At 37.7% G+C, this 15,934-nt stretch overlaps 1 protein-coding gene across 4 annotated transcripts in view; it reads left to right on the top strand.

Annotated features, from left to right (window-relative positions):
- LOC107088356 (ras/Rap GTPase-activating protein SynGAP-like) overlaps nucleotides 1-15,934 on the top strand; it is a 75,414-nt gene that overhangs the window by 27,564 nt on the left and 31,916 nt on the right. For 3 of the 4 annotated variants that reach the window (XM_015380479.1, XM_015380478.1, XM_015380476.1), the window contains 5 exons: nucleotides 10,726-10,879; nucleotides 12,302-12,400; nucleotides 12,479-12,730; nucleotides 12,834-13,169; nucleotides 14,384-14,528. In XM_015380479.1, coding sequence (XP_015235965.1) covers nucleotides 10,726-10,879; nucleotides 12,302-12,400; nucleotides 12,479-12,730; nucleotides 12,834-13,169; nucleotides 14,384-14,528 — 986 coding nt within the window. The remainder of the gene's footprint in view (nucleotides 1-10,725; nucleotides 10,880-12,301; nucleotides 12,401-12,478; nucleotides 12,731-12,833; nucleotides 13,170-14,383; nucleotides 14,529-15,934) is intronic. The other variant, XM_015380477.1, reaches the window with a different exon arrangement.

Genomic DNA, 15,934 nt, shown 5'->3' with positions numbered 1-15,934 from the left:
ATTACAAACACAAACTGAAGTGTATTCTATTTGATTCCCTGTGATTGAGCAAGCCGAATAAGAAAGTAGGTCAGTAGATCATCCGTAGGATGCATAGTATTTTATCATTATTTTACAAACTAATGCAGACCGGGAAGGGAACTCTGGAGGCGCTATAGAGAGCCACAGTTTTGTTGCAGGAATCTGTTGATGGTTTTACTATCAGTTGTTGAGGATACATTTTGCCTTGTTCCCAGTAAAGAAAGACCTGCTTTAGTTTGTTGTAGTTGTCAGTCGGCAGTGGGCATAAAATCCTAGCATCAGTGAGATGATGCGTCAAGATGAGGACTGAATTCTACAAGTGTGTTAGTGGTACTGAGGCTATCCAACCTCAGTTAAGGACAACCAAACATGTTTAAAACTTTTTGAGTTGGATCTGGATGCAGTTAGGTAGTGTGAAAAGACAACTGACCAAAGTTTCAACAGATGAAGGTAGCAGCCAATGTTTATTTATTGATGTTCTACTGCACTACTCTGAAATAGTGCTAGACAGGCTACTATGTTACCTTAACAATATTTCCCTGAAGCCAATCCATGGTGAACTTTGAAAAATGCTTGGGAACCTTGTCCTGTTTAAATCTCCAAAGATCTTACAGCTTTCTCACAGAGGATGCAATGTTTTCTCTCAGAACTTCCTTTTACTTGTTATATCTTTCTTCCAGCCACCCACTGGAGATAATCAGTGTCAGAGGAAGGAAAACAAGCAGCAGAATTAGATTAATTCGAAAATTAGATAATCTGACAGAGCTATATGCAAATTCAGTTTTTTGTAAGTATCAAAAAAACAAAAAACAAATACAAATTGGGGCAGAATAACATTTCTAGTTCAAAATGCCCCAAATTAAAAATGCCTTGGAAGCCTACCTTCACACAACACCGATGCAGCGGGTCAAAGACGAGGCTTTCCTCCCGAACTTGTCGGTCTTTAATCATGTTGGCCGTGCGCTGTCTTTTGCATAATTTAAACTTATTGCAAGTGTTCCATGTAGCTGACTAACATTAAGACACTTTTTTTAAATGCTGAAAAAAAACAGAGTTGCATATAGACTCCTGCAATCTATTTTTTCTGGGTATTCCGCAGCTTCTTCTTTTGCTCAACAGACAGGGCATCAAAATTAGGAATACAAAATTAAAAATCTGAAAAATTCTTAGAGAATTGAAAACATAAAACTGACTTTTGGGTTTCGGTGCCTGACCCCATTACTACCCATCTCTGACAATAAGACGGTAAATCTTTCAACTTAACCTTATTTCCTCCTTCTCCCTTCATACCACTTGAAAATTTCCAATTTTAAATCATGGATCTACAGACATAAATCCTAATACTTTTTTTGTGTATTTGAAGAGTTGTAGGTAACTAATGGTGGCCAAGTTTTGGGGTCAGTAGGTATATATTTCTTGTTGTGCAAAAACTGATTCCTTGAATGTTTTACTTGTTTTTACTGCTTTATTGTGGACCACCTGCCTAGATCAGGGTTTCTGGGGACAGTTGCTGATAACTTTTCTTTCTGGCGCACTGGGTTGGGTGGCCGCTGTTCCTTTGCTTTCCTTACTACAGTATGCATCCAGATGTATATGGTTGCATTTGCAATGGAAAGGCAACTGGAGACTCTGAATTATATTAAGTCACTACTGTAGGTCCTGATGGTTTCAGCCCTGAAGACCTGTGCAGAGCAGCTCTATGACAGTCTACAGCACCTCTTCAACCTTAGCCAGACGCAGCAGACAGTACCAGGGATGAGAAAGACCTCCTGACTTGTTTTGGTACCAAAGAAAACAGTTGTCAATGACTATAGACCTGTTGCCCACACATCATAATTAAGGTCCCAACTCCTGTTGGTCCAACTGAGCAACAAAACAAGCAGCAATTAAGACCTCTGCTGTTTGCTTATCGTTGTGGAGTTGGAATCAGCATGGAGAGCTTCTCCTGAAGCAGAGCCAGGATGATTGTATTGAAGGCAGAGCTGAAATCCACAAAAAGGATCCTGGCGTAGGTACAGTACATTACCTGCCGAATCCAGGTGCAGGAGGATGTAGTGAAAGGCCAAATTAACAGCATAGTTTGCAGACCTGTTGGCTCTGTAGGCTAACTGTAGGGGGTCCAGGAGTGGGTCAGTGATCTCTTTCAAGTGTGAAAGCACAAGACACTCAAAGGACTTCATAATCACAGAGGTCAGGGAACCTGGCCTAAAGTCATTAAGTCCTGTGGACCTTGGCTTCTTTGGAACAGGGATAATAAGATTATCGTCCCTTCTGACCACAGTTTGGGAGACTGAAAGGTCAACTTTCAAATCAGGGAGCCAGAAGCACAGGAGCATCACAGAGGACGGTACTGTCACCATTATTTTTACTCTGTACACCTCTAACATCAAGACAGAGTCCTGTCAACTGCATAAATACTCTTCTGTCTTTGCAGTCTTTTGATGCATCAGAGATGGACAAAAAGCTGAGTACAGAGAGCTAGTGAGCTGCTTTATGGTATGATTTGGAAACACTTATTTGATCCTGAAAGTGAACAAAAGACGGGAGATGATTGTAGATTTAAAATGAAATAGGAGCACTGCTGTTGTTTTGCAGTTAACCTGATTTTATTTGAAAAATTATCAATAATATAAGTGAAATCACAATTATGAAAATGTACTCTTCTAATAATCCACAATAGATAGATATTTTGAATAATTGTAATTGATGGCTACCAGGCTGTGAAGATTATAATTAATACTTTTGATTATCAATGAACAATTATTAGCTTTTTTTAACTTACAAATTTATATAAAGCAGTTGTGGATCTGGATTTGAATTATCCATGAGTAACCATCATAATATATTCCTGCAACTCATAGTTATTAATCATAAACCAGACTACAAGAAATATCTCTAAAATATGCAGTTTACCCAAAATAATGGTTCAGCATTAGCTTTTAGAGACAGGAAATCACTTACAAAAACTGACAACTACACTTAATTCATGCAATGATTTCTTAAATAAAAATAATTCCCTATGACAAACAATAATACTGTCCAACACTATTAACTAGAACACACTAAACTATTAAAAGAATAAACAAAAACAACCAGAAAGTGGTCAATAGTTCACTATGGACAGCAGTGGTTTTTAGACAATTACAGTAAATAATTAATCAAGCTTCAGCTTAATTTCAGCATTGAATAATAATCAACCAATGCAGCAACATATAATAAAATAAACACATTAATGAGGTACATGTTGTGGGATGATAATGGCACTTTTAGCTCCAAAAGTGCCATCATCTCAAAGTGACAATACTGTACCTTCCCCCACTATGTCCGGACAACACATGTGGTTACAGCAGAGATATGGGAAGCAAACGGCTTCTCGAATGGAATCTGCAGACAATTAATGCTCCAAAACTCCAAGTTTAAACAAGCTTCTTTTTCAAAGAAATGATAACGGAGTAATAGATGTACTGCTTTGACCAGTGAGGATGCAAAGTACCATGCAGTCTACTGCATGTTTCCAAACAGCACTAAGCTAAAGTAGACTTTCCAGAGCAGCGGTGGCTGCAAAGAAAGGGTTAATGGCGGGTTCTTTTCCATTTTTTTAAACCTGTGACAAGATGTTGAGTCACGGCATGACACTATTAACATCCCGGGAAAAGACATAGAGCTTAGGTCCTTCAATGTTTTTCACATCATGCTGCAAATCTTCTATATGCCTGGTGTGTAGAGTATGACTTCCTCTGCCATCATCTGCTGGGGAAACATCATAGGGCCAAACTACTTTAAGAAGTTCAACAAACTGATAGAGAAAACTGGCTCTGTTCTACAAAAACTCCTCTTGAACATCTGGAGATATTTGCGCAAAGAAGAATTCTTCATAAAATTAGTAACATTACCAACATCCATGAGCATTTTCTATAGAAGAATGTTAAACAACAACAGCGTGAATTCTCCAAATCCAAGACAGACTGCTACAGAAGAGGCTTCCTACATTTAGCTACTTTGAAAACACACTGAACTATAATTTACAACATTAAATTTTCCTTTAAGATTAGTAAAGTATTTTTGAATTAGAATTTTTTAAAGCTTTACCTAAAATTCACAGAATGTAAGAAATACTGCATATAACTAAACGTCAACATCTAGAATTACTGGTTGCAAAACCTTGATGAGTACATAAACATTTCCCTTTTGGATCAATTTAGTGTTTTTGAATTTATAATGAATCTCTTGAATCTTTTGAATTGAATCCCTTTGGAGCATTTGGGGCCTATTTCTCAATTTTCAACAAACTTTTTGCATTGCTCTGTTACCTTTGCAATGTATAGGCTTGTTTATTTTTTTAATTTATTTTTTATGTTAGTGACCTTTATACAAGGTAAGCAGACTAGAAATTGACAGAGAAAGAAACAAGGATAGTCTAAAATTAGAGAATTTTACCAAATGGGTGCATTAAGGATTAATTACCTCTGTGTATGGTTCACCTGCTCTTCTGCTACACCATACACTGCAGCAGACTTTGCTGTATGTCAAGCGTGCAATGAAACATTATCTTCCACAGTCCAGGCTCAAGAACACCTTATGTAAGCAGTAAAACCTTTGATTGGTCACAAAAGGTATGCCTGAGGCCAAACCGGGTCTAAAAATGTGTGCCCTTGTGCATAACATTGACAGATGGGTATCTATTAATAGCGAGGTTTTTGTTAAGTTTGTATAAAATATCTCTAAATCATTAAAAGTTGTTTATTGCAAACAACTGAACAAACTGCAAGAATAAAGAACATTTTAAATCATTAAATTGTGATATATTGTGTCTTTAAAGGTAACTTTTAAACAATTTTGATTTTATTTTATAATTTTGATTTAGTGAATAAAACACAAACTGAAAGTCAAATAATTCTGAACGAATTATTTTACATTTTTGCTTAAGAACATATATATTCATTTATTTGAGTCCCTTTTTTCTCCAAACCTTGTCAGGATGCAGCATCTCACAGCTTCGGATCGTCTCATGACAGCTTTCTTGCCTTGTTTTGTTTTTAGAAAGTTGTGGGGTCACATCCCTGCCTTTGAAATTTTATGCAGACTTCACACAATCCAGTCACGAAGCCCATATGGGAAATACACAAAAAGATTTCAAGAGGGAGTAAAAAATGTAGTGCTGACGGCACATTTTCCCATCACAGCGGGGTTTGCTTTACAGACATATTTGGGGCTGCTGTGGATGTCCGACATGTGAAAATGAGGAAAGTGCCATTTAGTGAAGGATGTGGAAAAACATTTTTCTTTGTAAAATGCAGTTCTTTATGTGTAAAAAAATCAAAAATTAAAATAAATATATATAAAAAAATCTAAATTAACTTGATTGTGTGGGGGCAGTGAGGATGGAGCCTGTGAGTGAAGGCTGAAGGATGTTGGGTTTTAAGTCAGAGCTCACCGCTGCCTCAGACAGCTGCCTGCACAGCTCGCTTTGAGTCCTGCCCACACACGCTTAATTCACTCCGTCGTGTTAAGTTGACTTTGCTTTAAACCTTCAGTATCCAACTGCACACCCGAGCTTTTCAACGCAGCTGCTCCTCCTCAGCAGCCAAGTTGGTTAGTTTTATCTGTGTTTTTTTTTATTGTGCTGTAGTCATGATTATTCATTGATCATCAACACACCACATTGCTGCATCAGTATTAATTGTTTATATAGTCAGTCATCGTGCCTTTTGGAATAGTATAACTGAAATTTTGTTCTTCTGTCTCTCAGAAAACCCCCCCCCCCAAAAAACCCCACACATGACAGTGGAGAAAAACCTCCTCTCATCAAAAACTTGGTGAGGCGGAATCTAATTTCCCAACACTGACTAGCCTAATAATTGTTTTGTTGCTACTGAACTCATATCTCTGTGTGCCAGCAAATCAATTTACCGCTTCTTATTCTGTCTCAATTTGATTCACCTGACCCTGAAATGCTGCAGTGGAGACTGAAGTGCAGGCACTCTGTCAATGGCAGAGGATAACATTCCCATCCTGTCTCAGCAATAAGGTTTATTTTTTCAATGTGCTTCAGCTTGGTTAACCTTTCTTCATCAAGTTAAACCTCTTCCTCCTTGGGAAATTATTAAATTCCAGGCCAATTCTTCGGCGGCATCCGCCCCAGGATATCTATATTTTTTGCACCGGAAAGATTTCATCATCAAGTTTCAACAAAAGGTGTCTCCTCTTCTACAACAAGGGGCCTAAACATCCTCTGCACAACTGTGGAGTTTTTGTAGACATAGTTGCAGTTTGAAGTCTGTCTAAGGGACTATAACAGCTTATAAACTGGTTTGTTTCCATTCAACTCTGTTCCTGACATCATTATCACCCATTCTTCTCACCTGTGCAGCTGTGTAACCTCTCATCGGGACTCATGTTATCACCTGCTCCACTGCCTATTTAACCAGACCTCAAACCAGTTAGGTTTGCCAGGTTATTTGAAAGCCTCACAGCCAGTAGATGGCAAGCAATCCTTCAATGCCTGAATGCCTGATACTGACATTGCTTTTGCCTCATGGAGTCTACGCCTTTAACTCACCCTCGTCAGAATCGACCTGTTTTTTGCTATCTGACTACTTATTTTTGCCTTCTCCTCAGATACCTCCATTGGGTTCTAACCTCTCGGCTTTGACTCTGTTTCTGTCCCATGACCAATGAGTTATGTTGTCAAGACAGAGGATCTGCCTCAGAGTTCCTGATTGTCCCACTGCCTCTAGCAGTGGTGTCGTTACTGAACCAAGTGCTTTTCAGAGCGCTGTTGTAGAACCAAAGCACAGTCTCCTTGTTTCACCTGGATTCTGAGTAGGTTATGGGGTTTATTTCTGTTAGATCCAGTCCAGCCACTAACCTGATCTCAAAATATTCCTGTTCCCACTGCTGATTTTGTTCCTGCTGGCTTTGTTGAATTTATTACATTTGTTACAAGTTATTTGTTTCTGGTTGATTATTGGGACCTAATTCTTCCTCATTACAGAAATAATCTGACCTAAAATGGACCCATTACATGTGCCAATAGTCTCGTCTCATATCAGAGCACATGAATCTCTCTTTACAGATTTCGTCACAGATTTGCTGTCTTCTAATGGATAGCTACAACAGATTCTTAAAAAACGGTTTACTTCATTCCCTCGAAGAAGCTCCCCTGTACCAAAGAGATGGGGAGATCTCTGCTAAGGAGGTGTTTCGTCTTCATGGGATTCCACCATTGTTTTGGATAGTGGACCCAATTTATACACTGATTCTGTAGGGAGTTCTGTTATTTGCTGGTAGTTTCCTTCAGCCTTTTCTGTGGATTTCACCCCCAGCCTGATGGCCAAACTGAGAGGATTATAATTCAGACCAAACTCCGGATCCACCGTTCCTCTGATCCTTCTAAGTGATCTAACCACCTCCCTTGGGTGGAGCATGCCATTCATTTGCTGCCTTCTTGCACCACTGGTCTCTCACCCTTTTACATTGTTTAGGTTTAGTCCAGGAGAGACAGGCCATTGTTCCATCTGCCCATGCTGCCGCAATGAGTTGCCAACAAGTTTGACGGAAGGCAAGAAGAGCCATCATCGAGATGTTTGGAGTCAAAGTCAGAAATGCTAATCATCATCGGATTCCTTTCCCTGATTATCAGGTCAACCAGAAGGTCTGGCTGTCCACCAAATTCAGCTTCAGGTGGAGAACCGTTGCCACTCTGTGTCCTTGACCCGTTTCCCATCTTCAAGATCGTGAACCTAGTGGGTGTCAAACTCTAACTACTCCGCCCCATGGGGATTCACCCAACCCTCTGTGTGTCCCAGATCAAGCCCTATGTCATGCCCAGTCTCGAGTCTTCCTCTTGGCCCCTCCACCCACCTGGCTTCTTAATGGAGAATACAACTACACTGCAATAGAGTTTTGGCCCAGTTCCTTACAGAACCAGTTTAAGAAGTGAGTTAGGTTAGTGGAAGAGAACAGTTTCCATAAAACCTTTAGCTTTCCTGCTCATCTTAAGATTTTTTTTTTTATATTTGCAAAAAACATTTTCTTCTAACCTTTTTTTTTGTTAAGTGCACCAGTCCCTCCAGCAGCTTACTTTCGGCTTGGTAAACTTGCCTATGTTTACTTCCCAATGAAACAATAGCAACAGTTTCAGTAATAAGTTTTAGCTTTGGTTTAAAATAACTGTATGATTTTCACATTGTTTTTACAATTAGGTTTAATTCTTGAACAGAGGAACGTGATGCCTTCATGTATTCTGAAATTGTACCAAGAATGAACTAGACTAATTGTAACCTAACATTCTCTTTCTTATAACTTGCATATTTCTTTATTTTCATTTCCTCTCAGAAAGTTGCGACGTCAGCTTTATATCTGTCACAACTCCACAAGTCCCCCTGTAATTCTTTCCCCCACCTATCATTTCAGTAGTGTATTTTTTTCAACGTTTATGAGCGCTGACTATTAGCTGACAAAGATCACTCAATACAAACATTGCTTTTGCTAAATTTGTTATTTCCAAACATCAACACACTAGCATCCACTTTCGGCTATTTACTAACACTATGCCTCAGCTGCAACAATAACTTATTCTGCCTGTTATTGTGTAGGCCTACCTCAGGACGCCTCTTACTCATCAGAGTAAACTGCAGTGGTGCCATATCCTGTCTGAAGTAGAGTTTTTTTTTTTTTTTTTTTTTTTTTTATAACTCTGTTGTTGTTCCAGAGCTTTTATATGATGTTTGGAAAGTCCACCATCCTGCTGAGGAAATAGAGCAATTGTAAAAACCAAGTACATAAAAGTCTTCTGACTCTAACTTACCAAGGACAGACAACAAAAAGTTTAAGACCATTGTTTGGTTTCTGGTACATTTAATTTAATCCAGGTTCAGAGTGTAAAAACCCCACCTATTTTATTTCATCCTGTTTGATTAACCAGATGATTACTCCAAATTTATGTAGTGGAGCCAAAGAAAAAACTGCACAGACTTTTTACTTTCTAGACCTGCATTGTCCACCAAATCATATGACACATTTCTTTATTTCGCTGTTTTGGTTGTCAGAATTTTGGTAGTTTGATATTGAAATACTTAGTATTGTCAACAGCAGCATTTTTTTTTAACTATCAATGTTTGCAAGTACTGATCTCAATTACTGCTAGGATTACATAATTTATTTGTGAATAACTCAAAAGTTTTTATTCTCCGTAGCTTGCTCTATTTCCTCAAAATTTGGGTGCTTGATGCACCTTTACTTAGCTTTCATACTAAAAGATGGCAGTAGAGAGAAATTTCAGAACACTGACACATAAAAACTGCATTTTTAACAGCACTGAGCTTGCCTGTAATGCATATGCAAATCAGCATAAATATCTGGAAGGCAGCGACTGTGTTCCAATAACCATGGCAATTTTTTCACTACAATATCTACAATATAGATATTGCAGCTAAAAGAAAAGGCCAATACTAACATTGACCAGATATAATATTGCCATAAACCAAACATATTTTTAATACTTATTTTGCCCAGTTTCATGTTAGAAAAGGCTTGATCAGTGACATCTTACAAAAAAGAATAATAGTCAAGAACAGTCATGAAAACAACTGACCAATGAGTTAAAACCCAATGATTTATGACCCATAAGCCTTAAATAGAAACGGAGTGTTTCTATCAGTATTTATATGCAAGCGATATAATCCGGTTTCAGTTTCTTTTGGCTGATATTGTACAAATATTGATATCAGATCTGGAAATTCCTACACTTCAGGAAATATTGTTACACCTAAAGAAAAACCTCTTGAAGGGACATCAGCTGTCCTGCTAAAGTTGACAATAACGATTTCAGCTCATGATAGTTGCAGGCATACAATAAACAGCATTAATATAGCTCAATACATCAGGCGCTGTATATAGCTCAATTAATGCCACTGACACAGCACACCACCTTTTTACATTTTTGCTGTATGAATGATTTGTAGTTTTTCCATAACACCATAACACATTGTCTCATTTAACCAGGGACCTCTTAGCTGCTTCTCTTTTTAATGATTTGCTTTCGTGGCCCAACGACTCACCATGTTAAAATTATGGTTTGAACATTGCAACATCAGATACCTAAAGATCAAGATACAGTTTTATAAGCTGCCCTGCTCTCAATCTTCATTATGTCATTATGACTTTATTGACGTTCTCTACCACACCTTTTAGGATTTACTGTACAGCTACATTTATACTGACATTAGATTACACAAGGGTCAACTGTATCAGTATAAAGGGGGATAAATACAACTGCAGATCACATTTTTCAGATTTTCATTTGTTTAGTTTTTTTTGGTCTATCATAAAAGCCCAAAAACTACATTGAGGTTTGAGAATGCGATTTGATAATACTTTTGCAAGGCTCTGTAGGTGGCTGTTTAAAGTAAAATCTCTATTCTTGAACCAATGTTATGTCAGCAGGCCATTGCATTGATGTTTTCTGATTATATTGTGTGCATGTCAGCAGTTTAAATTGGTATCCCTAAATAAATCAATTTATACAACTGTGACACTCAGAAACACACATTTATCCTAGTGTTGAGCATATACAGACAAAAATAAAGGCGCAGTTATATTTTCTGGAAGCTGGCGCTCAGTGATTTTCAGCTGCCGTGACTCATGTTGTAAAAACATGTATATGAATCTTGAATATAAGTCGATGTCTCCTTCTCTCACCAGGACTCGCTTGATGCAAAGCTTCAAAGAATCCCACTCCCACGAGTCCCTCCTCTCCCCCAGCAGCGCTGCAGAGGCTCTAGATCTAGTTCTGGATGAAGATGCCATTATTAAGCCTGTCCATTCTAGCATTTTAGGACAAGAGTACTGCTTTGAGGTGTGTTAATTTGTTTAATCTTATCTTTTTTGCCTGTCTGTGACTTTTTTTCTTTAACTAAAATTATTTAAAGTAGAACTGCAACACTGCTTTTTCTCTCCAGAGTCTTTTAGAAATACAGTGACCTTTTAGTTAAAGAAATCTGATAAAATATAAAAGATTATCAGATTTATAGCTTTAGGTGAACAGAAATGCAAAACTATTGTTGGAAACAAGGCTATAATATGTGATTGTCATAAAATACTGCTCAACCTCTCTGCCTACTTAAAGGAACTAGGGGTGGGAATTCTGAACAAATACACATCTGTGTCCAGTTAAAAAAAAAATGCTAATAGGTGAAGAAGCCTTGAGAATAAAAATCAACCAGCCCACCCGTGTATCTCTCCATGCACAGCAGTCTTATAGCAAACCATCACATAGTAAATGGTGTTTCTGCATCACTAGTGCAGGGCTGTGAATATGGCCTGTACACGTTTCACTGGTGTCACTGGTGATTCTATTTTCCTCCTCTTGCCTCTATTTCCTTTAATCCTTGTAGGTCTTGGGGTGTTGCAGGTTGCTAGTCCTTCAAGGGGCGTAACAAAGAAAAACTGGATAATTTATGCATATTTATGGCTTGTGAGATGAAGCAAGAGTGTCCACACAAAAAACCCTACTAGGGAAGGGCCCTGAATGAGAGCTAAACAGGACGTTATAACTACAAGGCAACAGGGCTGACCGCTGTCCTACCTTATCCCAATAAAATACAGTAGAGTTCAGTTTTTTTTCTGACAGTTATTGCAAAGTTTTCTATCTGAATAAGGAAACTGCAAAGAATCACCAATTTTGCCGCAGCACTTTGTTCAAAGGATGCATAGGTCAACAGAGGTCCAGTGGCCAGTATTTTGCAATAAATAATGGTTTTAATAATATGAAGTTTCATAAAATAGTCCCCGTATTCTTAAAATAAAGATAACAGCTCTTATAGTTATCTCTACGTAGACATCTACAGGTCAGAGACTTATTTAGAATCATAACTATCTAGGGTCATAAATATCTTCACACACAGTATTTATGAAAATGAGCCAGTATTACCTACTGTAGGAAACATACAAATAATTGTGCTTGAGGAGCCGTGTTGCACTGAGAATGCACAGATTTCACAAAAGCCTCTTAAAAAAAACTCTCAAATCATTTACATATTGTATAAGAAAAAGAAGAAAAGCAGTGTACTGTAACAGGAGAATCTAGTGGGAGCTAATCTGCCTGTGCACCACTAACTTTGTCAGAATCTCCATCTTTACTAGTAGGTATCATTGATTGTTACTCATAAAGCTCCTTGAATAAATAAAATTATTAGTGACAAAAGTAATTATATACAAGGTTTGCCCTACAAAGAAAATTTCAATGTAAAAAAAACAAAATAATATGTTTCGTCTTTAGGTAACCACCAATTCAGGGACAAAATGTTTTGCCTGCCGATCAGCTTCAGAAAGAGACAAATGGATTGAAAATCTTCAAAGAGCCGTCAAACCTAACAAGGTATTCTCAGTGGATCATTTTTTTTTCCTTAATTCACTTGAAAATGTAACCCTCCAGGGCTGTTTAACGCAGAAATAGCACTCTTTTCAGGACAACAGCAGGCGAGTAGAGAATGTACTCAAGTTGTGGATAATCGAGGCCCGAGATCTTCCAGCTAAGAAACGCTACTATTGTGAGCTGTGTCTGGATGACATGCTGTATGCACGCACCACCAGCAAGCCACGCACCGATACAGTCTTCTGGGGAGAACATTTTGAGTTTAACAATTTGCCGACCATTCGTAGCCTTCGTTTGCACCTCTACAAAGAGACTGACAAAAAGAGACGCAAGGTAAACAAACATTTTAGTACTTTATATAACGTTTAATTCTTAAAAAAAAAAAAACACAACGATTTATTTATTTATTTATTTATTTATGATGTTTGTAATACAGGAGAAAAGCACATATATTGGCCTAGTCAGCATCCCGATATCCAGCATCACAGGCCGGCAGTTTGTGGAGCAGTGGTACCCGGTGATACAGTCCAGTGTTTTAGCCAAAAGTGGTGGTGTTGGTAGCACCAAAGTGATCAATGCTTCACTACGCATCAAGTCTCGCTACCAGACGATGAATATTCTACCGATGGAGCTGTACAAGGAGTTCGCCGAATACATTACAAACAACTACCGAACACTGTGTGCAGTATTGGAGCCGCTGCTTAGCGTTAAGAGTAAAGAGGAGGTTGCATTTGCTTTGGTCCACATTCTTCAGAGCACAGGGAAAACAAAGGTAAGCAAAGTAACACATTTATTCCGACTGAATAAGTAGCCTGACAATATATAACTTTATGTTTTTGGCAAATAGAATGTAGAAGGCTTATTTTTGACAAATAAACTGCTTTCTGCATGGGTTTATGCTCTAAAGGAATTGTTTTGTTAATTTTAAACAATGTTTATAAATGTTTTTCAGTCAGCTTACAATAAAACTTTAAAGTTTTCCTGTCTTGGTATTGATGGATCTTAATACTGCATTTAACTAAATTAATCATAACATACCAATTGATAGACTTAAAGAGTGGTTGGACTGTCTAGTTCTGTAATAGATGCTTTAGGTTATATTAATCTGGCCGCTGGCATTTAAAACATTAAGCTGAACAAAAAAAGATCACATTAGGTCTCCCAAGGCTGCATTCTTGGTTTACAGGGTGATGTATTTAGGAATTCCTTATCAAACTTATGCAAATGACAGGTTTTTCTGTGTCGACAAATTAAACACTACAAAGGGGGTTCATGGGTAGAGCATTTTTTTATTTTAATTAGGTCATATTATGATGGTGACTCTCCATAAACAGTTGGGCAGCTTTTGCTTATCTTAAAATGTTGCTAACCTCCTGGCCAGCATCCAGAAAAATTTAACCTGTGTCTCACACCAGTGTGAATTGCAAGAGTTTGCCCTGCAACCATAGGGTTGTCGGTTCGAGCCCTGGCTCAATATACATGATAATACACTTCACCCGCATTGCCTACCTCTGTTTAGTCAGAAGGCCCGGTGCCACCAGTATACGGCAGCCACAGCTGGTTCTGTCAGTGAGCCCCAGAGCAGCTGTGGCTACAATGTAGCTTGCCACCATCAGTGTGTGAGTCAATGGGTGAATGAAACAGCTTCGGTCAGGTCTCCTGACTTGGAAAAGCACCTAAAATGTGCAGGAAATTCTAGATCCTTCAGATCAAGACTGAAAACATTACTAGTCCTGCAATCAGTACAGTTTTATAATTTTTTTTGGTAATTTATTTGCTTGAAATTAGCATTTCAAATGTTATCCTTAATTTCCTATAACCTATTTTTAATTTTTTTTAAAATTATTTTTCCCTTTAAGATTTTCTTTTATTTTGTCTGGAAAGTAGTTTAATTTATACCTGCACTATTAATGGTGCTTTACAGATCAACCTGCCTTACTTGCAACTGTTAGATTTCATTAGACTGCATGTTGTATCTTTTCATAGGAGTTTCTTTCAGACATGGCAATGTGTGAGGTGGATCGGTTCATGGACCGTGAGCACTTGATCTTCCGGGAGAACACACTTGCTACAAAAGCAGTGGAAGAGTACCTCAAACTAATAGGTCACAGATACCTCAAGGAAGCTATTGGTAAGAATAAAGCTCTAGTGAACAAATCCAATAGTCAAAAAACAAGCAGAAGCGGCATGTCACATGGTACCTAACAAAATGGAAGTTAGGTAGCTTTATCAAGGTTACTACTAATATCTGGAAGTTTTATTCAATTAGAAACTGGATTTTTTAGAACCTCTTATTTTACCTGGTAGCTGTTCAACAGACCTCATGGCATTTTAGTTCTTGCCCATAATGAAAAAAGCTTTGCTAATGTTCCTTCATACTGACTTTTCTCTCATTGTATATTGCCGTATGTTAGAAATATTTGTTTTTCCTAAAATTACTTTTTTCTTAGTGCTTCTTTGAATTCCACTTTGTCTTAACCTTCCATATTTTTCCCCAACTAGATTAGCAGGGTTGCAGGAGTATAGTGCCACTTTTCAACTTTACACCAGATTTAAATAACCCCGACTTCTCCCTACAGACATAACGCCGACTTGATAATTGGACCCTGAGTTCAGTATCCTAAAGGGCTGGCATGCATACTAAATATGCTAATAGCAGCTAGGACCCGAAAGTCAGCAAATGCCTTTAGTTATTATGTGTAACAGTTTGAAATCCAGCATGCAGTTACTCCTAAAATCTAAATTTAGACTTAAGGTGCAAGAACTTTTACTGTTCAACCAAAGGTATAAAAATAGTTGGACTTATTTTGTTGTAAGTAAGGACTTAAATATTGTTGTGTTTTTCCATATTTAAGTTATAGTGTGTCATGTCTATGCCTTGTAAAACCCTATTCTAAAAGATTTTAATTATTAGTAATAATTAGTAATAAAATATTTAATTGTAGATTTGCTGATGTTAACCGCATCCATTTGTAAAAACTGAAACAGGGAAAAGAAAATTGGATTATGGATGAGTTTAGCGTAGTTTTTCATTCATGTTTGACAAGCCTTAAAGCCCCTTACTTATTAAGGAATGATAGATGGAGGTAAAAGGATAAGGAAAGGTATGATCCATTTGACATGGAGGAGATATGCAATTGGATTTGTTTTTAAAGTGTGGAATATTGTGTACCTATAGGATGTTCATGGTTTATCTTGCACATTATTCTTAGCACTTCCTAACTTTTTGCCCTAATTCCTGTTAATTTAATATTACATGTATCCCTAGTTTGAGCTGAAATACTTGAATATGTTAATGAAAGAGCTGGTCTACTGTTAGTCAGTTGGCAAGGTGAACGTTGATCCTTTCTAAAGTTTGTGGCAGCTCCCTCCATGCTGGGCCACAGTGAGCACTCTGGTGTCCCTTTTAACCCTCCATAGTGTTCATAAAGCCCAACCTTCCACACTTGAGTTAAGCTGGATTTATTTTGTTCTTTTAAAAAAAAAGATGTTAAAATGTTTGTTATTCAGTGTGAATATAATTCAGAAATTAATATA

Source organism: Cyprinodon variegatus, unplaced genomic scaffold, assembly GCF_000732505.1.
Source record: "Cyprinodon variegatus isolate N-32 unplaced genomic scaffold, C_variegatus-1.0 Scaffold216, whole genome shotgun sequence".
Taxonomy (NCBI): domain Eukaryota; kingdom Metazoa; phylum Chordata; class Actinopteri; order Cyprinodontiformes; family Cyprinodontidae; genus Cyprinodon; species Cyprinodon variegatus.
This window is presented reverse-complemented; position numbering and strand designations above follow the sequence as displayed.